General features: G+C 49.9%; 1 protein-coding gene across 3 annotated transcripts in view; it reads right to left on the bottom strand.

Annotated features, from left to right (window-relative positions):
- The window catches only part of KSR1 (kinase suppressor of ras 1), a 173,449-nt gene that overhangs the window by 72,498 nt on the left and 75,022 nt on the right, over positions 1–25,929 (bottom strand). For all 3 annotated transcript variants that reach the window (XM_073004776.1, XM_073004775.1, XM_073004777.1), the window contains exon 2: positions 3,778–3,918. In XM_073004776.1, coding sequence (XP_072860877.1) covers positions 3,778–3,918 — 141 coding nt within the window. The remainder of the gene's footprint in view (positions 1–3,777; positions 3,919–25,929) is intronic.

Raw genomic sequence — 25,929 nt, 5'->3', positions numbered from 1 at the left:
GTCCAAGCCCTGGGGAGCTGCTCTAACTCAGGGTTCCCCCATCACTAGGCTTCCACGCACGTACAAGGAGAAACTCCCAGAGGAAGAACTGAACCAAGGTAGCCCTCTCCCAGTCTGTAGGAGCTGAAGCTGGGTTTAGTAAAGGAAATAGCCTTTTCTTTCTAGGCTTTAGAATATTCTGGCTACAGCCCAGGAACTGACATGAGATTTGCGAGGAAGAAAAAGAGAAATCTTGAGAAGGGGTTTCTGGAGTGTCTGGGGAAGATGTAGTGACAGCAGCTAATGGCTCCTTGTGGTTCTTAAAGCCCAGGAAGAAAGCTGCCAGGCCCAGGTACCTCCAGCAGGCTCCTGCAGCCCAGTCCACCCTCCTTCTGCTCCCCATCCACTCCAGCCTCACTTCCTCCTGGCCCTGCTGGGGAGGACACCCTTGGTACCAATTTGGGGGATGGAAGGAGGACACTTGGCCCAGCTCCCTGTCAGGCTGGTGTGCCACCCTTTCTGTCCTAAGCTCTGGGCTGACTCCTGCTCCCTCTCGATTCAGAAAACCGCCTCTAGTCAGCCGATCCCAGCCTTCCTTCACTCTCCAGCAGGCTGTTTAGAGCTGCCCTGTGTACAGGCCTCTCTAGCTGCCTCTCCTGGGTATGGCTCTCACCTGGGATTAACAGCAGCTGAGGGCAAGAGAGAGGTGGGAAACTGTCAATTTTTCCTCCTCCACCCCCACCTCTAACCACTTGACTTTCACAACTACCTGTGCCAGCAAGCAGCACGTGGGTTATTCCCGTTTCACAAAAGGAGGAGACTGGAGCTTCGGAAGGTGAAAGGGCTTGGCCAGGTGCCTGAATCCAGGCATTCCAAGAAGGAGAGAGAAGTGGTTGAGACCAAGGACTCAGAGTCAGGTGTGGAGGGGCACCCGCCTCTGCTCCTCTCTGGCTCTGGGACCCTGGTGACGGAGGACTCAGAGTCAGGTGTGGAGGGGCACCCGCCTCTGCTCCTCTCTGGCTCTGGGACCCTGGTGATGGAGGACTCAGAGTCAGGTGTGGAGGGGCACCCGCCTCTGCTCCTCTCTGGCTCTGGGACCCTGGTGATGGAGGACTCAGAGTCAGGTGTGGAGGGGCACCCGCCTCTGCTCCTCTCTGGCTCTGGGACCCTGGTGACGGAGGACTCAGAGTCAGGTGTGGAGGGGCACCCGCCTCTGCTCCTCTCTGGCTCTGGGACCCTGGTGATGGAGGACTCAGAGTCAGGTGTGGAGGGGCACCCGCCTCTGCTCCTCTCTGGCTCTGGGACCCTGGTGATGGAGGACTCAGAGTCAGGTGTGGAGGGGCACCCGCCTCTGCTCCTCTCTGGCTCTGGGACCCTGGTGACGGAGGACTCAGAGTCAGGTGTGGAGGGGCACCCGCCTCTGCTCCTCTCTGGCTCTGGGACCCTGGTGACAGAGGACTCAGTGTCAGGTGTGAAGGGGCACCCGCCTCTGCTCCTCTGTGTCTCTAGGACCCTGGTGAGTTTCTGTACCCACTGAGTGCCAGCTTCCTCAACTGTGAGATGGGGAAAATGGTCTCTATTAAGCAGGGTGTTGGGATAATTAAACAACACATCAGTGCACCCATCATGACACGCCAGATGTGCTCTGTGTCAACTTTGAGGCAAAAGAACCTAGAGGCTCTCAGGGGCCCCAGGACCCCACTGTGGCCACCAGTGCAGCTCAATAATCAGACAGCAGAGGCCTCCCAGGAAAGGGCTGCTTGGGCTCCTGGCAGCACAAGTCCTTCATGAATGAAAAGGACGTTGGCATGGGAAGAGGGGAGTGCTACTGCACCCAAGAAATCTTTGGGGCACTTGCCCTAGCCTTCCTGGAGAGGGCCATCTCCCCTGGGGGCACCAATTCTCCCAGGGCTCATGACAGGTGACTCATAGAGGTAACTCATAGCAGCCAGGCATAGCTGGGAAGGGGTTCTTTGGGACTATGATCCCTACACTGGCCTCTCTTGCAGGACTTAAACTGAAAGCCAAAGCTAAGAGTAACCTGTGTTACCACCCACTCGGGGCCAAACCCTGGGCTATTGGAGACATCTCCCATGTCATGATGAAATCTACTTATTCAATAAATAAATAGGTATTTATTTTTATATCTGTCGCAACCAAGCAACTGCCATATTGGGCCCAACGCTCAATGGGGATTTTGTGGCAAACAAACTGAAACAGCAAAGCCCTGTCTCATGGTGCTCGCATCCCAGGGGGAGCAGACAGACCACAGACAACAAATCAGTTAGGTCACTCCAGAAAGTAGTCAGTGTCATTGAGAAAATAAACCCAGGTGTGCAGGCAAGAATGATGGGCAGGGGGTGATCTTTAGATCACATCATCAGGGATGACTGCCTGGAGGCAGTGACAACACTCAACACCAGAAAAATATTCAAGGGATGAGTCGTGGGCAGAGCACTCCAAGGAAGGGAGGAGCAAGTGCAAAGGTCAGAGTCTACTGAGCAAAGGAGAAGGTGAGCAAGCTGTGGCGAGAGAGGCCAGATCAAGGGAGGCATCTGGCACTCATTCTGAAGGAAACAGGAAGCATTGAAACAGGATGGGATCTAAGTCACCTTTCTAGGTGAGCACCCTGGCTGCTGGGTGGGAAATGGAATGCAAGGGGTGAGGTGCCGCTGCAGAGGTTCTGCAGGAGGTAACAGTGGCCTGGACCATGGTGCTGGAGGCAGGGAGGGAGAGGCAGGCAGGTCTGCAGTGTGCCTTGGGGGAGAGCCACAGGGCCTTGCCCACACTGGTAAGAGCAAGGAAAGAAGTTATAGCACATTTTAATTTGGACTAGCCATGTTCTAAGTGCTTGACAATCATGAGGCTTGTGACCACCTTACAGGACCGTCCAGATAGAAATTTTTAAAAGATTTCCGTATCGGGGAGAGGAAGGAAAAAAAAAAAAAAGACCTTAATGATCATAGATTTTCTGAGTGTTAGGAGTATGTATGTGATTTCTTTCCTTCTCTATTTCCAAAGTATCTATACATAATGAATTCATGCTACTTTTTACACGGCAGCAGAAGCCAGTAGTTTTAATTTTAGGACAGAAGTAGGAGATTTACGAGATCTGACTGGGTGAACCACGCCTGCCAGGTAGGACTAATCTGCACTCCACGACAGCTGACCTGCACCCCTGGCACCTGGCACAGCACACGGTCCGGGTGCGCTGGTCGGTTAGTTGGCTGGCTGGCAGGTGGGTGCGCTGCACACACAGGAAGAGAGAACGATGGAAGGAAGACAGCACATTGTAGCAGTTAGAAGACTAAACTAAATTCAGACTCTCATTTCCAAATCCCAAATTCCATTTACTAGCTGTGTGATTTTAAACAACTTACTTAACCATTCTGTGCTTTAATTTCCTCAAGTATAAAATGGCAACAATGACAGTAATTTCCTTATAGGAGTTCATGAGAAGTGAGATTATCTGTCTTACAAAACACAGAAACGTTTAGCACAGTGTCTGCCACACAGCCAGTGCTTCCAGATATGTTGGCTGTTGTAAGTATGATGAACAAATCAATGCCCAGCGTGGGGCTGCCCTAGTTCCCAGGCAATAGCACCCAGGACACTTGTTGGAGCCACATGTACCCTGGATCCCTCCTGACTGCTGCTGTCCCTCCCCATCCTCCTTCTCAAGAGTAGAGAGCATCAACCCTTAGTCTTAGCCACGGGGAAGTTAGCCCTTGGGTTTGTGTGTGTTCCCTCTGCTTGGCCCCTCACGCCTATCCCCATGCTGAGCCCCGGCTTGCATACCTGCACCACCTCCGGCCTCACGTTGAAAGTGTACAGCCAGTCACTGAAGCGGGGGTAGCTGTTGAGCTCCGGGGTCCTCTCACCAGGAGCCACGCTCAGCTTGCACTGCCTCTGCTTACAAATGTACCGGACCAGCTTCGCCTGCAGAAAGTCCAAAAAAGAAAAGCCTGTGTTCATCTGTGGCCCAACCACATGGCAGGCCCAATCACACTACAGAGGAGCTCAGGCAGACACAAGCAGTGTGATGAGGAAAGGGGCTGGCTCTCCTCTCTGCTGTTTGCAGGGGAGGGGAAATGGTGGAGAAGGGTCTGGGAGAACAGGCAGAGGCTGGTGGCCACCCATGAGCCCCCTGCCCTACCCAAGGCAGCTGACACTGCCCACCTCAGGACATGAGCGTCATGGGCAACACTGGTCAGAACAGAGAGCTGGGTTAAATATAAGGCAGCCTTCCTACCAGCCTGGCCAACATGGCAAAACCCCATCTCTACCAGAAATACAACAATTAGCCAAGCATGGTGGCGCACACCTGTAGTCCTAACTACTTGGGAGGCTAAGGTGGGAGGATTGCTTGTGCCCAGGAGGTCAAGGCTGCAGTGAGCCAATGTCACACCGCCGCACTCCAGCCTGGGTGACAGAGCAAGACCCTGTCTCGGGAAAAAAAAGAAGCCTTTCCTGCCAAGGTGGGGTCAGAGAGTTTGTAATTGCTAATCTGGAAGACCTGCTGGTTCGGGGAGAATGGGTAACCTCCCGCCTAGGATGCTTCCAGCGAAGAATCCAACTGCCTGGGTTGGGATCCAAGGGCTCAGTCACACCCTAGCTCTGTGACCTTGGACAAGTTACTTAACCCCCTATAAAGGTCTGCATCTTGAAAAAGGTCTCCATCTTATCCTTCAGAAAAATGGGGATAATAGAAGCTGACTCTCAGAGACGGAAGAAATGATGCACTTGGCACACAGTGAGCACCGCAAGTGTCGCCATGACCACTGAGCAGCAGCAGTACTGGCCAGGGTCCTGGACTCAGATTCCCAGTAGGCTTTCAGGGATCCACACCCTGAAATGTATGCAAATTTCAGATATGCCAGTCTGTGTATTTTCCAGAGTTATTGTCCAAAGCTTTGCAAACGGCTAAAACTTCAAATAAGATAAGCTTATACAAGGACAGCCTGACTTAGGTCAACCCGACAAACGCTCGGCTCTGACTGGGTGCCCAGCATTGGACTGGGGAACACGGGGTACAGAGAAGCACAAGGAGGGCACGGCCCAGGTCTGATGAAAAATAAGGGACTCGCATTCCAAACAGAGGCCAGGCAGGCTCGACAGATGGAAACGAGCTCACCGCCAGAAGACCAGGGAGCTGCCTGGCTTGGCTACGGCTAAGTGACCCAGGGAGAGCTCCTGAAATGATGCTAAGACTCTGGTGGCCTCCTAATGGTGACTTCCAAGCATCCCCCTAAGTACCACCTTCACAGTCTCATACAGGAACCTGCCTTCTGGAGACACTTCTCAACCCTGCTGTCCCTCATGGTTTTGGTGTTAATTCATTCCTTTTCCTTTTATCTATAAATATAGGTAGTGCATTTCAAATCCAAAAACCCAAAATCTGAAACGCTTCCAAAGACCCAGAATCTGAACCTCTCCAAAATCTAAAACATTTAGAGTACTGACATGATGCTCAAAAGAAATGCTCACTGGAGCATTTTAGATTTTGAACTTTTGGGTTTGGGGTGCTTAGCCAATTAAGTATAATACAAATATTCCAGAATTCTAAAAAATCAAAAATTCAAAACACTTTGGACCTCAAGCATTTCAGACAAGGGATACTCAGTCTGTATCTCAGTATATTTTTCTTTTTTTTTTCTTTTTTTTGAGATGGTCACCAAGGCTGGCAGGCTGGGGTACACTGGCATGATCTTGGCTCACTGCAACCTCCGCCTGCTGGGTTCAAGTGATTCTTGTGCCTCAGCCTCCTAAGTAGTTGGAACTATAGGTGCGTGCCACCATAAAGGGCTAATTTTTGTATTTTTAGTAGAGCCGGGTTTTCGCCATGTTGGCCAGGCTGGTCTCAAACTCCTGACCTCAGATGATCTGCCCACTTCCGCCTCCCAAAGTGCTGGGATTACATGCATGAGCCAGCACATTGAGAGGCTAAGGTAGGCAGATCACTTGATCTGAGTATAAAACAAAACACTTAGGATCACTGCATCAGGCCCTCAGTACATTTTTCTAAAGAGCAAGGACTCTTGTTAACAGTCACAATATTTTACAAAGGAAAAAAAGATGAATTAATAATTTTTAATTTCAAATATCTAGAAAGGCTCCAAATTTCCAATTAGAATAAGAGCTTATAACCATTTTGGGGGCATGGACCCTTGTGGAAGTCTAGGGAGGCCCATGATCTCTTTCAAAGAACAATACTTTCATTTATTTCATCTTTTTTTTTTTTTTTTTTTTGAGATGGGGTCTTGTTATGTTGCCTAAGCTGGTCTTGAACTCCTGGGCTCAAGCAATCCTCCCACCTTGGCCTCTCAAAGTCCTGGGATTACAGGCGTGAGCCATTGCGCCTGGACAGAACAATGCTTTGAAATGTATTAAACAACACATTTAGAATTACAAAGGAAATCAATTCTATTTAAACACATTTATCAAACTACTGAAAACTGTGACAGACGGCCAGTCATGGTGGCTCACGCCTGTAATCCTAGCACTTTGGGAGGCCAAGGCAGGTGGATCACCTGAAGTCAGAGGTTCGAGACTAGCCTGGCCAATATGGTGAAATGCCATCTCTATTAAAAATACAAAAATAAGCCAGGCATGGTGGTACATGCCTGTAATCCCAGCCACTCAGGAGGCTGAGGCAGGAGACTCACTTGAACCTGGGAGGCAGATGTTGTAGTGAGTCAAGATCGTGCCACTGCACCCCAGCCTGCCAGCCTTGGTGACTGTATCAAAAAAAAAAAAAAGAAAGAAAAATATACTGAGATACAGGCTGAGTATCCCTTGTCTGACTGTACTCCAGCCTGGGTGACAGAACAAGACTCTGTCTCAAAAAAAAAAAAAAAAGACAAGACACCTGTGATAGAGTCATAAAAGCTTCTATTACAGTATTAAACATCCAACAGTGCATCTAATAACTGCCATAACTTTAAAGTTGTGACAAGTGTAAACTGCTTTTTCAGATAGCTCCACAACTGTGATGTAATGGGAAAAACATCTGTGACTCCTACTGGTGACCGAGCCACAGGTGTGTGCTAAGATAACTGTGCCTCATGGCCTACAACCAAGTGGAACGACATGCTAAATTCCAGTTAAGGCTAATGAAAATAAAAGTGCAATTTTCTTCCCCATCTAAGTTCATGGATGGACCCCCTGAATTCTATCCACAGACCCTAGGTTAAGAACTCCTGTGGCTAGAGAGATGTGAGCATGAAATGAGACCCATAATAATGAAACCACTGCTGCCACATCAGCGTTTTTGAAATTTCGCCCAGAAACTAGTTTGGCCCCAGGCTCACCAACAATCTGATAGAGCCAGATTCAACCCCCTTGGGGTTGCTTACCGCTCTCCCATGGCCCCTGCTCCCTTCAGGGTGCTAGGGGCTCAGTGGCAAGTGTAGACAACTGCTGGAGAGGGAGCGCTGAGTCAGAATCAAAATAATTCCACACTCTCAACTGTGCAGTTTTGATGTCTGGTGAAACCACAGACCCAGAGGCTGACCCCCTGACACTCCTGCGCCCCATGCCCCTCAGGAGCCCAGAGCAGACCCTGCTAATCAAACAAACACACTGCTAAGGCTCAGGGCTCTGAGTCTACCTGTTGTCCTATTATGGAACCTAAGCCTGGGGGAGCACCTACAGGGCATGAAGCTCACAACTGTAGACACACCAGTGAGCTTTTATCCTACAGGTCTAAGTGGAGGCACTCACGTGCCCCATCCTGGCTTACCCCACTCTGATCCATCCCACCCAGTGAGACCAGAGGCAAATTCCAAAACCAGGGCCCCAACCTCCCCCAGCCCCCAGCTCCGTTCCATAGCCCCTGGCCCTGCCCAGCAGGCACACACTCATCCAGCAGCTATTCCTCCAATACCTGCTGGAGTTTCCTACCCAGGCCAAGTCAGAGTCCACCTCTCCCCTTCCTGGTGTGTCGTGTGACTCTTTCAGAGCCCCGATCATGGAGGGGCCTCATACTACAGTTAACAGCTTCTGCCTCGATCTCCCCCCAATAGACATGAGCTCCCAGACTTCTGGGTTGAACACATCTGGGTTCAAATCCACTGTATACTAGGTTGCACGGCCCCAAGGAAGATAATTAATTTTTCTGAGTCTCAGTTCACCCACCTGTAAACAGGAATGATGATACCTAGCTCATATTCAACTACAGCATGGAGACCTCCAAGAGACTAGGTTAGAGTCAGGGCAGACATCAGGGCAAGGACCATATTTCCCTCATATCCCCAGTTCCTACTACAGGACCTGGCACATAACGTGTGCTCAGAAGTGCCAGAGGAAGAAAACGTGTGGTCCTTATCCCCATGTTTCTCACAGCCAGCCCTTCCCTCCATTCCACGCGGCTCTGAAACCACCACTTCAAAGGGCTGACCAGAGACAGGACTATAAATCAAACAGCTGTGCAAACTCAGAACCACTCTTTTCCACATTAACTAGAGAGGTCGGGCTGCTGGCACTAAAAGCAGCAGCACTAGAGCCCTTCTGTCACTGGCACATGGCCTTCAAGGGCCCTGCTTCTGGGAATGATTCATAACATACGCCATTTGCACAAGACTTTAGCCACCACAGGCCAACATCGAGATGAGCCCACCTGGCCTTAGCCTAAGCCAGCATTTGGGCCTTACCCAGTTCAGCCTCCCCACAACCTGCCTGCCCTTTTCAGCTTTGAGGCTCTGGTCCCCTGCTAAGCAAGCTCTTCACAGTGACTCCGCCTACAAGGATCAGCTCAGATACCCCTTCCTCCAGGAAGCCTTCCTCAAGCCCTCCAGCCCCCTGCCCAGATCATATATCGCAGTTCTGATGTTTCACACTTGTCTGCTTCCCTCTTCAGGCTGGAAACTCTGGGAGGTGGGGTCCAGCTGGTGTTCTTAGTCACCAACAGACCTCAGGAACCAGCACAGCACCCAGCACATGGGTTGCTTTTTTTTCTTTTTTATAACAGAGATGGGGTCTTGCCATATTGCCCAGGCTGGTCTCTAACTCCTAGGTTCAAGCGATCCTCTTGTGTTAGCCTCCCAAAGTACTGGGATTAAAGGCATGAGCCACCACACCTGGCCTGGTTTGCTATTTTAAAACCTTTGTTGAAAGGATGAACACACAAACACACAATACATTGTGCCAGACAGGCACACAAAGTTTATCAAACGGCAGCAAAAAACAAACACCAACTGGGCAAGTGATGAGACAGGGATCTGAACATCTCAAAAGCCAGGGCAGCTTCCCTAGAAAAGGAGCAAGCAGTTTATTTTCTTAGAGGCTGGTAGAGATCCCCACTAGACAGCCGAAAGCAGGCCCATGGGTAGGACTGCGCAGAACTTGAAGTGGTTCTTCTCTGCACCCAGATAACCCATAAACCTGGCGAGCTGTGCCTGAGACAAGGAAAAGGGAAGACACGCAGTGCAGCATGACCCAGCTGCTGGCATCTCCCAGAACTTGTCAAGAAACAACCTCTGCAGATTTGGGTTCTGCTGACAGAGCAAAACTTCTCTGGTTCACAAAGGATGGAGGTGGCCTGCAGGCAGCCACTCCCCGTCAGAGTGAAATGAAGCTGCTCTCACTTCTTGGAAAGTTGGTTGCAGTCACAGAAGCACCAAGGGGCTACTTTCCCAGACAAACCACAGTGGGGCCTGCCAGCCCAGCCCTGGGGGCCTAAACCGGGACCTTTCATTGGTAGCGTCATTTTCTCTTAACCACAAAACCGCAAGATATAAATTTTCCGGAATAGACAAGCACCTGGGGTTTCAGGGATGGGACCAGCGGCAAGAGGGAAAGAGTCATTAGGTCTCTGGCCACAGGGGAGGCCCTGGGCTGGAACCCACATCTCTCACACCCCAATATTCTTTTGCTTCAAGAATGTACTGTGGGCCCACCCCAGCCCTGACCAGAGCCTGACTTACGGAAAGAGAAGAGTATCAGGTCAGCCACAAACAGTTGGTGGGTGCTACCAATACTACAGCAGGCACTCACTAAGTATCTGGGGCTGAAGGAGCTCAGCTCTAGTCCCAGCTCTGACATCTAAAATCAAAGACCTTGGGGAAATCCCCCTTGGTTCAGCTTCAGTTTCACCACCTATAAAAAGAGTATCATTTTATTGAGATTGAGGCCAAGGGAGTTGCTGTATACAAAGTGCTTGGAACAAGCAAAAAATAAACCACGGGTCCTATTATTCCACCACTGGTTATTCCAGCCATACCCAGGAGTCAGTGTGGCTCCATGAAGGACATCTGTAGCCCTAAAGTCCCTTGACACCATTCCCTTGGGTGAACATAGCCATAGGATCTAACCTGTGAGCCTCACTTTCCCTACCTGTAAAATGGGGTTGATCCACCTCAAAAGGCTGTTGTGAAGGCTTACATGAGAAAAATATGAATGTAAAATGTTCAGCAAAATGTGTGGAACACAGAAAACACTCTTGCGGCGGCAGCGGACGTGGGTGGTGTTCTTCTCGGGCGAAGCTCTCAGGTTCTCTCTTATTACCTCCCTGGGCAATACAGAAGATATAGGTGGGAATCTGCCCATGTTAGAAATTTTAGAGATGGGACTAAGGAAGACCCTGAAATCTGGTCTTGACTTCAGGACAATGCCGGAGGAACCTGCGAATCAGGTACATTTCTTCTAAAGGCAAGAGGGCCAAGACCTGTACCCACCCAGCTGACTCCAGGGAACCCAATCCCATCCTCCTTTGAGTGCTCACCTCCAACCTCAGCACCAGAAGATGCTAACCTCCAACCTCAGTCACCAGAAATGACATCGGCTCCACTTGTCCAAAGGAACATCTGTACCCCCAACCTGGCATCCTGATCGGCCTCAGTGTCATCTGCCACCCCAGCTGTTCTGGTATGACTCTGGCACAGACCTCCCAAATGGAGGCTCCACGAGTAGCACTTGGATGGTGGTGAGGCTTGTCAGACATCCCTGGAGAGCGTGGGCCTGGCTGAACCGATACTGTGCCAAGGAGAAGCATGTGCCACTGAAGAAAGAGACTTTTGCAGGTAAAGGACACAGCCCCCAGAACTGCGGGGATCTCCAGAAACATGGAGGCCTCATGCCCCCAACCTGCAGGTCCTTTCCTTGTCATCCTTCCTTTACACTGTGCCCCAACCTGCGTCTCCATAGCTGGTGCCCCTTAGCATCCTGAGCCCATCCTCTATGGTGTGTCATGGCTGTCCCAGGCAACCTACATGTGGGCCAGTCTGATTTGGGAGACTGGGTTCCTCTGTGGCCACAGAACCAACCATCCCTTGGAGGCTGCCACAGTGGAGCTGGAGCAATAGCTGGCTTGCCTCTAAAAGCGAGACCATTTGGCACCAGCTAAAATGGTAGTCCAGGCAGAAAGCTCCCATGGGCTGCCACAGGGTGTGTGGACAGGGACAAGCCAGTCATTGTGCTGGACTGGCTGGGCAGTGCAGCAGTGACAGGCAGACGACCCACGCCTCCTGTTTACCACCAGCACCTGTTCTGACTAGTCAGAGGCCATGCCTACCATTAGTTAGTGGTGCCATCCCTCCTGCGAGAAGCTTGGGTTTGGCAGCCAGGAGGCTGTACCTTTTGCACCATCACACATCAGCTGTGTGGCAGGATCTAGATCGTGTCATCTTAGTCTCCTCCTCTGTAAAGCAGAGAAAATATAATACATGCCCCACAGCACTGCTGAGAATTTGCTGCAGACTCATGTATGCAAAGTGTTTAGTCCAATGTCCAGAACACATAAAGTGCTCACTAAATAGAACTCTGTTAGTGTTACTCCTGCTCAGCCTGCAGAATGACCTCGAAAAGGAGGAGCACGAAGACTTTTGACAGGTGCCATTTGGATTATACCCCACCCAGGCTTTTTTGCACCTTTGCAAAAAACACCTCTTTCCAGACGACTGACTTTGCAAACAAAGTTAGCTCCACTCTAAAATTGCAGGGCCTGAGATGGGGAGGTCTCTTCTGTGGGCAACTCTCAAACACATGATCTTGGCTATGTTAGCAGCCAGATTCCAAGGCCTATTATAGGTTGTCACCCTAACCCTGACTTTGGTTGTTGGCTGCCACAGGACGCTCTCAGTGGCCCAAGTCTTCATGTCTCAGAAGCAGGGCAGGAGGCTAAATCTGTCATGACAGATGTCACAGATGTTAGCATATAAATGAACAAATGAATCCAAGGCACAGGCTAACATGGACACCAGTTTCCTATGTATAGTAGCAGGCTCCCTCAGTTACAGAATCATATCAATACTCATTTGTCAATCTAGCAGTGTTAACAATCTCTTCCTTATGTATTGTACCATATCACTTCCTCTGCCTGGATTGTCAGTGAAAATTCCAGAAGCTAGGAATTAGAGTAGATCCCTGATAGCACAAGAGTGACCGATGTTCCAATCTTCACACACAACCCAAAAGCTGGCAATGTCCCTAAAGCACATCATTCCCTCCACAAAATACAGTCATGTGTAACTGAAAACACTACAGACCCTTCCAGACTTCTGATGGGATGTACTGTATACTCAACATTGAGTAAAGAAAAACAAAGCTATATCGGGATATGGGTGCTGGGCAGCACACTGGCCTCACTCACTGGCACAGGGATGCTCACCCACATGCCTGCCATCGAGTCCAGCCTCAGCCAAATGACAAGTCACTGCTCATCCTTTACCATCACTCACAAATCATGAAACCACACATGTGAAACCCATAAGACTTAAAGGTGTACTTCATTATTCCCATCTCACAATGAGGAAACCAAGGCACCAGCCCTTGTAACTTTCTTGAATCCTATGGTTAAAGAAGGCATTCCAACCTCAATCTAATGCTCTCTATGCACCTCTCAAAATAATGACTCCTGCAACCCACACCCTAAGCTGTCTTGACTGGTACAAGCAGGATGGCAGTGGGCAGGGTCTACCTCTTTTGCGATCCAAAGCCCAAAATCCAGCCACGCCTAGACTGTTCCAGGCAGTGAATCCTGTGAATAAGAGCCACAGGCTTGCCCACACCCTCTAAATGTATCTAGCCACCCAACTGGGCCACCACCTCTGGTCCTGACTTGCAGTAACCTACCCTCTGGGCTGTACCCCACCCATGGCTCTAAGCCAGCACTACATTCATTAAAACTAGCCATCATCCTGCCTATAACCTGAGGCCATCCCTTTTAAGAAGATCCTAGCATGCTTTACAGAGTGACATGAAGCAACTGGACAGCCACTCCACTCGTCCATCACTTGCCTCTTGTTCTATTTAGTCCTCCTGTGGCAGGTGCAGTTCCTGGACAGCTTCCAGCTCACCAGCACCCACAAGACCCCGACTCCCTCCTCCTCAGTGGGCAGCACCAGACTCTTATGTGGTGCCCACAGCAGTCTTTGCTCCTGCCAAGTCGCTGACTACACCATCCCAAACCTCAGGATGCCACCAAAGCCCTGGTGACTTACTCCAGCCTTCCCTCCAGTGGTCCCTGAAGCTGCTGCTCCTCCTCCACTATTGGCCCGTCCTGTCCACGCCTCGGGGAAGCTCCCCTTACATCTTCCACTTCCTTCCCAAAGCTGGAGTGCGTTTCTGAGAACTTCCCGCCAACCCAGTCAGCTAAGCAGTCTAGCCTTGCTGCCATGGCCAACTTGTTGCAAAATGATTTCTGAGAATGTAAGGAGGCCTCTGGAGGTTGTGATGCAGCTGACAGTTCCACACACAGGCGTGCAGCAACCACGGCACCCAGCTCCAAGGGCACCAGAGACAGCCCTTGGCTCCAGCACTACCCAGCCCTCCAGGGCACCCACGGGGACTGACATTCATGGGCATGGGGCAGAGCACGAGAAGCACACGGGGAACGTGGGGCGAGGAGAGGAGAAAGTACAAGTGACCTCAATCCTTGAGCTGGGCATTTCGCAACAGCCAGCCCTCGCCCAGCCCCGCCCGCACCCGCACTCTCCTGGGGAAGCTGCCAGGCTTTTGCATTTGTGTAGAGACAACCTCCCCGCCAAGCCTCCCACCAGCAATCCTGCCTTGACGTCAAACTCGGAGTCGGGGAACTTCAAACACAAACAAACAAGTCTAACCCAGACCACAAGTGGAGACGTTCCCAAGGAGGCCAGGGGTGAGAACGGCCACAGCTGGGAACTCAGGGCCTCCTGCCCTTCCCTCAGCTCCACTGGGAATGCAAAGTCTGAGGACCTGACAACAGACTGTAGATGGGAGGTTCAACTCCAGGCTAAGACAAAACGAGCTCACTTGTCTAAGAGTATGACTGACTGCCTTTGGCTGGTGCAGCAGTGGGTGCAAGAGACCCTGTATGGAAGCACTGATGAGTTAGTTCCTCTGTGCAACTAAGCACCCACCTTAGATAAATCACTTGTTCCCACTGCTCCAGTACTAAGAATGAGCAGTCAGGGAAAGAAGAGACTGTGGTCAAATATGCGTTAAAAGCAGCCATGATGCTTCCTGGGAAATGCAGAGCTTGGGCTGGGCCAGGGTGAATGGCCAAGGGCCCGAGTTTTCTCAGGAACAACTGCTAGGCCATTTCACGCGCCATGGAGGTTGTGAGATGCAGAACTGAAGAGGAAGGCATTTCCCTGACCTAACAGCCTAATACAGCTCCCACCTGCAAAGCCAAGGTGAGTCCAAACACTGCTCTTCAGAAAGCAATTCTTTGAAAACCAGTAAATGATCGGTCTTGATCTGCCTTTCAAGTTTTCCTTCCTACCTCAATTCGATACAACAACCCCCAATACTTCATGTGCTGTTAGTACCAGCAGTCCTTAGGGGTTGTGGGGACCAACAGGACTAAATCATGAGAAAGAAAGATACCCACTTTACCCCCTAACTCCCCTGTGCCTGAAGCAATTGAATAAGGGCAACGAAGAACTTCTGCCCATCATCCAGTCATCCAACAACCAAACCTCTTCCCGATGCCAGGCACTGTTGGACTCTAAGGACAACGGTCATAAGCAGCAGGGGTTCATAATTTTCAGGAACCCACACAAGTCGGGGGAACAGATGTGTCCGCACAGACACCTGACCGAGGGCTAGGAAAGGCAAAGCAACAGACAGCAGAGCAGTTCTGTCCCAGTATGAGAGTCCATGACACAGCAGCCCCGCTGCTCGGTGCTTCTGCCGGGAGGTTGAGGGGAGTGCTGGCCCAGGTGTCAGGAGCCACAGGTGCAGTGTTGCCCACAGACCAGATCCTTCATCAGCACGGCCTGTGTGCCAGTTCAAACACACACTCCATGTGTTTGTCTGAAGGTCACCAGGCCCACAGCGCATAGCCATCAACTAGTTTTTCCCTCCGCTCAACCCCTCAATCACAACAGGTAATCCTGGAGTATTACTGACATTGCACACTGAAAGGGACCTGGGTGTGAATTACCAAGCAGGGGCCTAGGGGAAAAGGCAGAGGCTGCACCTAATGGCAAAGGTAGATTTCTGCCAATGGGTCAAACCCCTTACCTATCCTTAAGGCCTGTTCCCTGGGGAGCCACTGGAGGGGAGGGATGGGGAAGGCAAGGCACCTTAAACTCTGACCTATGCGCACCAACTATGAGAAGGAGACTGTGCCCGATGCTGGAAAGATAGAGGGCTTCCTTTCCAGGGATGTGACTGTTGGCTTAGCAACTCAGGCCATCACAGAAAAGGACAAAGGGCTGGACAGGGGCAAGGGGCAAGGACAGATGAGTGCCCCGGACACCAGGGATCAATGAATGCAATGTGAACTCCCCCAGAAGGATGAGGGGCGCCTGAACCGCCACGCCCAGTGGAGCACCATGCTCAGACTGCTCATCTCCACCTAATATCAGCTCCCAGCTTCTCCCTGGCTCACAGGACCCAGTTTTGTTCAGGGTCCTGAACAAAGCCCAGTGATGAACTGGTCTCAGTCAGTGGTTCACAGCCCGGTCTTCACATCACAGCCCACGAGCCTCAGCTTCAGCAAGTGTGACGTAATTGATCTGGATGGGGTCCCTGCACAGCCCTCATGATGATTCAGTCCCCACTTTCAGCTTCCCTTGAAGCTGGTTAGCTGTGACAGTTTTGGCTAATGAGGCATGAGGACCTGCCTGCTAGGGGACCTGCTGGGAAAGCATGGGACAGATCTTGGGGCTGCCAACACCTCCTGCCCATTTTGAAGACGGACAAGCTGCAGCAGCCATCTCACAACCAAAAGGATGGCAAGAACTGCCTGAAAAACCAGACAGCATCCCTGTTCAGCTACAAAACCAGCACATGTGTGCCACCTAACTCCAGACTCATTGCAGGAGAAACATAATGGCCTATTCCAGTCACATTTTCTGTTACTTGCAACCAAAAGTAGTTCTATTAAGTCCACATTATTCCAAACCTCCTTCTACGGCTAATGTTTCTAAGGCTGAGGCTTCCTGCTGGCTTCCAGAAAACCTACAACAGTAAAAAAAAAGGTATCCCTCATTCTTCTTCGAACCACATGCCATCTAAAAGCATTCTTCCAAAAGTTCTTAAATCTCGAAGAGCAGCTAATTTTTGTGAAGTCCAACTTAACAATCTTTTTATTTCCTATCTAGGAGATATTTGTCAAGCCCACATTCACAAACATGTTCTCCTGGGTTCTAGAAGTTTTATTGTTTTATCTTTTTTATTCAGGTTTTTGATCCACTTTGAGTTAATTTTTGTATTCCAGGACTGTTTTAACCACAACTAGATATATTCTATTTAACTGGGCATTCCTATGTACTAGGTATCATGCTATATACATTCTATATTATCTCACCTAATACCTACATGAATCCTCTGATAGGTATTTTTATTTTATTGTTTGTTTATTTATTTATTTGAGACGGAGTTTTGCTCTTGTTACCCAGGCTGGGGTGCAGTGGCCTGATCTCGGCTCATTACAACCTCCGCCTCCCGGGTTCAAGTGATTCTCCCGCCTCAGCCTCCCAAGTAGCTGCAATTACAGGTGCCCATGACCAGCTCAGCTAATTTTTTGTATTTTTAGTAGAGACGGGGTTTCACCATGTTGGCCAGGCTGGTCTCGAACTCCTGACCTCAGGCGATCTGCCTGCCTCGCCCTCCCAAAGTGTTGGGATTACAGGTGTGAGCCACTGCACCCAGCCAGGTACCATTATTAATCTCATTTTACAGCTGAGGAAACTGAGGCTGAGAGTTACATATCCTTGAAAAAGGACACTGGCATACTGTAAACCACATGCAGTACCTTAGAGTACCTTCAAGTCCATTATATAACAGACATTTGCCGTGAGCTAGAGATATGGAATCCTTGTTGTTCTACCCTGATTCAGTTGATGCTGAGTGTTTGGGAATACAACCCCCAACTGCACCCCTGCACTTAGGAAGACACATGAAGACTCAGTTTCCCGGAGTGAACAAGGTGAGTGTGGGAGTGAAGCAGGCTATGTAAGATCTTGCATTTGCTAGAGAAAAAGAATAGGTGGGGGAGCCCCTGCTCCTGGCAGTGGGTGGTAAGGGTTCTTCTTCCCTACTGGGTAGTCACAGGATCATCTGAGTCTACCATACGAGTGTAGACAACCACAGCAGATTGAAGATGGCCACAAAGTATATGACACTCCTCCAATCTAGAGGTCTATTTCCTCTCCCCTTGAACCTGGGTTGGTCTGTGGCTACTTTGTCCAACAGAGTACAGAGTCTCCCAGAGCCCTGACTACTATGACGAAGAGACCATAATGAGTGGCCCTGGGCCTGCCCCTGATGGAATGGTCCCCACCCGGGGGCCAGTGCACGAGCAGGGCCTTCTTGGACCCTCCAGATCAATGGCTGGTACCGCTTTTTTTGTTTCAGTCAGAGAACCCAGTTCATGTAGGGCCTACAAAGTTCCAGAAGGTCACTCTGGAATCTGCACTCAGGCATCTGCACTCAATCTTACAGGTGTGGGGCAGGAAGCGAAGGAAAAAACGTGATCAGATTTGCATTTCTGAACGATTCTCATTCTGGAAACCATAAAGAGGACAGATTGAAGTGGGTGTGGAGAAACCAAAGACAGGAAAATCAATTAAGCAGCACTGCAATTCAGCAAATGATAAGAACAAAAGGTAATTTAGTTAGTGGTAGTGTGGGTGTAAAGGAAGGAGAAGATTCTAGAGCTGTTTTATTAGTGTTTTTACTATAAAGACATGACTTCCCTTCTTGCTTGTCCAGGGAATTTCTGGCATACCAGCATACCTTTAGCAGGAAGCTGAAGCACTGAGTTTCTCCAGCAAATGAGCCGCCCAAGCAGAGCCCTGTTTGTTGTTTGATTTACTAGGACTTGGTGCTTCTCGGGGAGGGGCTCTTCGACTGGAGATTCCACCCTCAAAGGGCACTCAGCCCACAGGCAGCCCCAGCCCAGCTGTCTCTCACTTCAGCGCTGTGCCTGCCCTGTCTCCCAGACAGAGGGGAACCCTATGCTTGCCAACAGCACAAGCCGCTGCTCCAACAGTACCATCTCCAACTCTTCCCCACACCCCTGGAGGTGGGTCAGACAGAAAGCAATTGGAGAGAGGCAGTGTCTGCCATCGTGGCCAGGCCCCATAGGACCCTCTCCAGCCAGTTGGGGATGCTGCCTCCATCCACTCGTCTCCATCCCATATGCAGGGCAGGAAGCATACCATCCCCTAAAGAAGAGTGGGCCTAGGTGCTCCTGGCAAGACAGAGAGGGAGATTTAATCATTTTAATCAGAAAGACCATGGACATTAGAGTCAGACAGACCCAAGTACACATCTCACCCCTGACTCCTACCAGCTAAGGGCCCATGGGCAATTGAATGTCTGAGCCTTTACTTCCTCTGCTATAAATGAGGCACAAAGAGCAGCCTCAAAAGATCACTGTGAAGACAAAACAGTATGACACAGCAGCTGACTGACGGCGAGCTCCCAGCAAAGATTCCTTCCCATCTTCCTTCGCTGCAATCTTAATCTTAACGTCAAAGCTGTGCCTTTGGCAGCTGATAGGAAAACCAGGACGGGTGACTGGGGAAGAGCGCAGAAGGCAAGCATCCAGATGAAGGATCACGATTGTTGATCTGTTAATGTATCTGCAAGCTTCCCACGGAACAAGGAGAGCAACCGGCTGTGAAATGAAGCTCTATGCATGAGGGCAGATCAGCACCCACACTCTTTTAACAATCCACTTGTACCAGAGGCCCAAGGAACACCTCTGGCACCAAATCACCACGCTGAGTTTCAAATGAGACCAGAATTACCCCTAGTGACATGACTGTCCGTTCTTTCTGTGGCACACACCAATGTGATGATTGTGTACCTTACGGATACTCGGTCGCAGCACCTCACACTCAGTCACAGCACTGCAGAGTTTACGGAGCGCTCTGGCAAGACAGCACCTCATCTGATCCTCACTGAAAACCAAGGCTCAGAGGTAAAGGGACATGGCCAAGGCTACACACCATCCTATGTTGTGGCGCCAGCTTCACAACCACTGCCCACCCCAACTCCCACCCGGGAAAGCATGATTTTAAACTCATAGATTTAAACAAAGCACCCCTGAGACACTGCGTCCCACCCAGGGTCACTCCCAGTTGTGACCTCAGGGACCTCTTAGATGCCTCTCAGGGAAGAAAGTCCTGACAAGGACAATCATGCTTTTCCTAAGCAATCTGAGAAGGTCACTGATTAGCCACAGCCATCTCCACTGTATAATCCTCAAAGCTCTTTTCCTGAGGGACTATTTTTTGTCTGGTCAGAGGAAGGAGGTAAGGGATGTAGGGGAAATAAAAATCAGACCTGGAACCCAGGAATAAAATGGCAGCAAGGTTTAGGTGATACCAGCTCTGGGAGGGAGAAAGAAGGCAAGACCACCCTCTCTAATAAGCAATGGCTAAAGATAATGCAGTTATCCCCCTAGGCCCTGTGCACCTCAGGCAACACAGCTGTAACTGGGCTCACATCACCAGCACCACCATTAGTGGGGGATGAGAAAGGGCTCAGGGGACAGGATGCCGCCACTGCATAATCCCAGGAATGCCAGCCAGGGGCAGTATAGTGATGGATAGTCAGGTGCTGGGGCCTAGAGACCAAGAGACCAGGGTTCAAATCCCAGCTCGGCCACTGACTAGCTGCTTTCACTCAGATTATTTAACCACTCTCTGCCTTATCTGTAAAATGGGGGAAGAGGGGGATATCTGTTGCTTCACATGAGGCCTGCTAAAATAGATTAACACTCATTGTCAGCCATCTCTATCATGAAAATTCCAGTCTCGTGTATTCTTTGAAAGCAGTTAGTCTGACTTGTTTATTGCTTTAAGATTCTTAAACACATTCCTGGATGACTCCATCTACATGGCATGTTCCAAGCTACCCTAGTGTATTCCTTGAAAAGGGGCAAACATAGACAAGGCCAGGTGTGGCTGGAACACACTCACACTGATAGGATGGCTTTCCTGGCCCTTACTTCATTCTCAGGAGTTCAAAAGCTGGGCATACCCGAGTCAAACTGTGCAACACAAACCTCTAAGCACAGTCTGTGCAGAAGAGGCAGGCAAACCAGGATGGGTAACAAGATACACACAGCCCAAAGAAGTCAGCCAAGGAGAGGCCTGGCCCACAGGCTGCAAGGGGAGCTCTCTCCAGACCTGAATAGCGGTGACACGGCTGAAAAAAAGCGGTGACACACACACACCCCCACACACACCCCCACACACACCCCTTCACCCTGGACAAGCTCTAGCTGAACAGAGTGGGGATGCATCTCAAAATAAAGAGAGACGGTATGCTGCCAAGCTCCCAAGAAATGAACTGACCGCCCTTATTGAAGAAATTAGACAGTGACAGCTAACTCCAACAAGGGTGGCTATCATGCGCTAGACACTGCTTTAAGCACTTCATGTGTACAGTCAGCACTTAAGATCTGTGGGTTCTGCATCCATAGATTCAATGGCAGATCAGAAGTCTTTTTTAAAAAACGAATGGTTACGGCTGGGTGCGGTGGCTCACGCCTGTAATCCCAACACTTTGGGAGGCCGAGGTGAGCAGATCACGAGGTCAAGAGATCAAGACCATCTTGGTTAACATGGTGAAACCCCGCCTCTACTAAAAACACAACAATTAGCTGGGCATGGTGGTGTGCATCTGTAGTTCCAGCTACTCGGGAGGCTGAGGCAGGAGAATCGTATGAACCCTGGAGGCAGAGGTTGCACTGAGCCAAGATTGTGCTACTGCACTCTAGCCTGGCGATAGAGTAAGACTCTGTCCAAGAAAAAAAAAAAAAAAAAAGTTGCATCTGCATCTGTACAGAGGGGGCTTGAGAATTTGGATTTTGGTATCCTAGGGGGTTCCTGGGAGCAGTCCCCTGAGGATACCAAGGGACAACTGAACTAACTCACTTAATCCTTGCAACAAACCTATGAGAGATGCCCTAACATAACTATCTCCATTGTACAGAGGCATAAACTGAGGATGAGGAACAGTCCCACATCATGTGGCTAGTAAGTGGCAGAGCAAGAAACTGAACCCAGGAAGTTCAGCTGCTCAGCCCATGATCTTAACTATGGGTTACATTACCTCCTTGAATGACTGAGACTTTTGGGGTGCCTACTGTCCATCAGACCAATGCTGGGCATCTTAGTACAAATGTTCTCATGTATAAAAAAGGACTCAGAGAGTCAGGAAGCCAACCCAATGTCACCCAGCTGGTATGTGCCAGAGCCAACTTAAACTCATAAGAGGCTGATGCCCCATGCTGCCCCTCCAGGCTTGAGGCGCTGGGTCTGACCTTCCACAGTTCGAAGGCTGACCTTTCCCACTGTGCTCCACCAGCAATGATGCAGATGGAGACATCACTGACACAGAGCACACGAATCCTGGTGAGGAGCCCCGGGGATGCTCTGCCACCTGATCAGGAGGAGGCCAGAACCTTCCAGAAGGTCTGTGGGAAAAGCAGCGCCTGGGAGAGAGTCCACCAGCTCCAACCTCTTTCCTAGCACAGTCCTCTCCTCCACAGTGGCCTGTAAGCCACATCCTACCCCATCCCACCCGCTGACAAAGAATCAGAGCGAGGGCCTCCTGCTAGTTCTCCAGTCGCAAGGACTCTCTGTATTTAGCTTTCTGACGTAACAGCTCAAAGCGGAGATGCACGCACTCACTCTTGCATAAGACCCGATTTCGCTCACACAGACCTCAGGGCAAGTCAGTCTCAAGTGCTGCGGGCTGGAGCACAGGGTGGCCTCACAGAGCAGCCCGTACCTGAAATGTACCGCTGCCATGCAGGACAGCACATTCCCAAGGAGGCCAGTTCTCCCACAGCCTGTTCCCGGGTGACCCAGCTACTGTAACCCTCCAGGTGGAGGATAGCTCACCCGCACCGAGAAAAACCGGGCAAACCCTACAGGGCTCTGCATCTCCTGCCCTCTGGCCTTTGCAATCAGCCCCATCTAAGGACCACGTCAACCAGTGGGGATTATTAGCAGGACCAGACTCGTCTTGAGACGTCTGAAATGTCTTTAAATTACAAAATCCTTGTAAGTTCTAAGAAGGGCCTAAGGTCATCTCACAGAAATAGATGAAAAACTGATGAGGAAACTGAGGCCCAGAGAGGGACAACGACTCAGTCAAAGTCACACAAAGTAGAAGGCAGTGCCAGGACGGTCTCCAGGTCTCCTGGTTCTGGTCCAGCACTCTTTCCCCCATATTGGACGGCAGAAGGCCTGGGTTCAACCTTCTGTGAGCAACTGGTCTAGCTGGTAACACTGGTTCCCTATTTTTAATTAACAAACAGGGACTGTTTTAAGAAGTGTATAGAATGCTAACTCATTTCATCCGGGGAGGTGGATGTTATTACTATCCCCACGTGGAGGTGAAAGACAGAGAGATAAAGTAACTGTCCAGGGTGGCAGGTGAACCCAGGCAATGTTATTCCACCATCCAAACCTGAGCCTTGAGTGCTGCAGTGGCCTTTGTCACCGCAGCTCCTCAGGGTGCCACTGGCTGTATGCTGAAGTGCTCTCTGGAGCTCAACAGGATGTTCCAAGCAGCTGCTCAGAGGAGCAGGGCTGAAGCCACCTCCAGCGCAGCACACATCTCAGCAACCCCACAGGAGGGGTTCTCCCCCAACGCTCGCCCACAGAACGCAGGGGCCAGATCTGCCATGACAGATCCGAGTCTGGGATCAGGCAGAAAATGGACCCAGGTATTCACTATATCCTCTCCAGAGACCTGCAGCATATGACCAGGGCCACCCCCTCAGCTTACTGTCAGGGGAAAAGGTTTGCCAGGCAGCCCCTCCAAAGGCGTGGCCTCTCGGTCACCTGCACCCTCTGTAACCCTGGGCCTGTGAGGCAGAAGGGGGCCGCCCTGCAGTGCCAAGGCCATGATCCAGCAAGCAGGACTCTGCACCTTTGTGCACGGCCTCCTCAAGGCTCAACATCTTGAGTTTTCTTCCTGAAAAAGGAAGCCATTTCTCAACATATTGCTACACACAGAGACCGAGAAACACAAACCGAGAGGCAAATGGGGCACTGGCCCCAAGGGAGGAGAATGAAGCGGGGAAGGGCTGGTATGGGCCAGTCTGCCTGGGGTAACCAGCAAAGGGACAAGGAAACACCCAACATAAACTTGTCCATCCCGACATTGTTTACTAGAGGGACACAGTGCAAACAACCCAAAGACCCCACAATAGAAGCCCAGCTAAGGAGGCGATGGTAAAAACACTTACTCACCTATGACAAAGCCACTGAGCAGGTTTACAAAAACATAGGAAGTTTTTTGTGTTATTTTACTAAGCGACAGGCAGGACAAAAAAATCTGCATGACGGATGGCAAGAACTACGTAAGCAAAACTTTGCACACACAGTCTTTGCCTGGAAAACACAACTGAAAGAAAACACAGCAGAAATGTCATTTATGAATGGGCTGATCTGAGTGGGAAGGCTATAGGTAATCATTTTCTTCCTTCTACTTTTCTGTGTTTTCCAAATGTTCTGTAATTACCGTGTACTGATTTTATAAGGCTATGAATGGTAATAATACATTTTAAAACGTCACAAGAGGAAAAGGAAGGGTGCTGGTGCTTCTCTTCTAGCAAAAGGAGAAAGGTCCAGGAGCCCACGGTAGATGTACTATTTGGAGCAGATCCCTGCTCAGGCTGCCATGCCCAACCTCACCGCTAAGGCCGGCTTTGCCGGTTACTCCATCTGCCCTGCTGGGTGTTTTGTTTTGTTTTGTTTTGTTTTGTTTTGTTTTGTTTTGTTTTGTTTTGTTTTGTTTTTTGAGACAGGGTCTCACTCTGTCGCTTAGGCTGGAGTGTGGTGGTGTAATCATGGCTCAGTGTAGCCTCGACCTCCCAGGCTCAAACGATCCTCCCACCTCAGCCTCCTGAGTACCCAGGACCACAGTCGCACACAACTACACTCAGCTAATTTTTGTATTTTTTGTACAGATGGGGTTTCACCATGTTGCCGAGGCTGGTCTCAAACTCCTGGGCTCAAGCAATCCACCCATATCAGCCACCCAAAGTGCTGGGATTACAGGCGTGAACCCCTGCTGGGTCTTTAGATGGAGCAAAACCTCACTGATTCCAAAGGGAAAGATGCAGAAGGAAGAGCAATTTCATAAGATGGCATTAGACTCATTTTGCTGACGGGTGTGGGATGGGCTGGGTTTTTTTTTGAGACGGAGTCTCGCTCTGTTGCCCAGGCTGGAGTGCAGTGGCCGGATCTCAGCTCACTGCAAGCTCTGCCTCCCGGGTTCACATCATTCTCCTGCCTCAGCCTCCCGAGTAGCTGGGACTACAGGCGCCCGCCACCTCGCCCGGCTAGTTTTTTGTATTTTTTAGTAGAAATGGGGTTTCACCGTGTTAGCCAGGATGGTCTCGATCTCCTGACCTCTGATCCACCCATCTCGGCCTCCCAAAGTGCTGGGATTACAGGTTTGAGCCACCGCGCCCGGCATATTTGCTTATTTTAATTAGTAAAATTTGAGTGTTGAGCCACCGCGCCCAGCTTGGTTTGTTTTTTAAGAACAGTGTGTGTCCATCTATCCATCCATTCAAGAGTATCGAGTACCCACTAGTTACCCAGTATGGTGCCAAGGCCCTGCAAACAATACAGAAATGAATGATCCATCTCCTACCCTAAAGACCTCAGATTCAAGTGGGGGCGTGGAACGGCATCGCCCCCCTGGAGGGCAGCAGAGAAACAGGACGATGTAACAGAAGCCCCACAAGCGGCCCCCACCCCTTGAGCCAGACTCCACTTCTAGGAATTTATCCTAAAGAAACAATTAAGTGTAAGCATAAGCCTATTCAGGGAAGTGTAACTTAAAATAGCCAAACATGGGGAAGTAGGTAACTACATTCTGGTGTGTCAATCACAGAAAACTATGAGGCAACTTTTTGTTTTTTTTTTTTTAAGTCCCTTTTAACAGTGTATTTAATGATATGAGGCAATGCCCATAATCTTCTAGAAAGTTAACAACTCAAGATAAGGAAACTACATTTGCAGTATGATCTCCACATATCTTTTTTATTTTAACTTAAAGGCATTAATTTTCTTTTTTCAAGTTTGGGGTCAGTTGCTATTTTTATAGCAAACTTAACATCTCAAAATGTAAACACTGGAAATAGAAAAGTTTTATTTTTTACTTTTTTGTATTTTCAAAGAACGGGTATCATTTTTATAATCACAAAATGTTATTCAAATTGAAAGAATAATAAATGGAGCTTTTTTTTCCCAGTAGGTTTTTGGGGAACAGGTGGTATAAGCTTTGTTTTGGGATTTTTGTTTTTTGTTTTTTTCCAGTAGAGACAGGGTCTCTCTCTTGTCATCCAGGGTGAAGTGCAGTGGCGTGATCATAGCTCACTGCAGTCTCACACTCCCAGGCTCAAGCAATTCTCCCATCTCAGCCTCCTGAGTAGCTGGAGTTACAGGTGAACACCATTACCCCTGCTAATTTATTTATTTATTTATTTATTTAATTTTTGTAGAGGCAGAGTCTCATCATCTTGCCCAGGCTGGTCTC

Source organism: Chlorocebus sabaeus, chromosome 16, assembly GCF_047675955.1.
Source record: "Chlorocebus sabaeus isolate Y175 chromosome 16, mChlSab1.0.hap1, whole genome shotgun sequence".
Lineage (NCBI taxonomy): Eukaryota > Metazoa > Chordata > Mammalia > Primates > Cercopithecidae > Chlorocebus > Chlorocebus sabaeus.
Note: the sequence above shows the minus strand (reverse complement) of the source record. Positions and strands in the feature narration are given on the sequence as shown.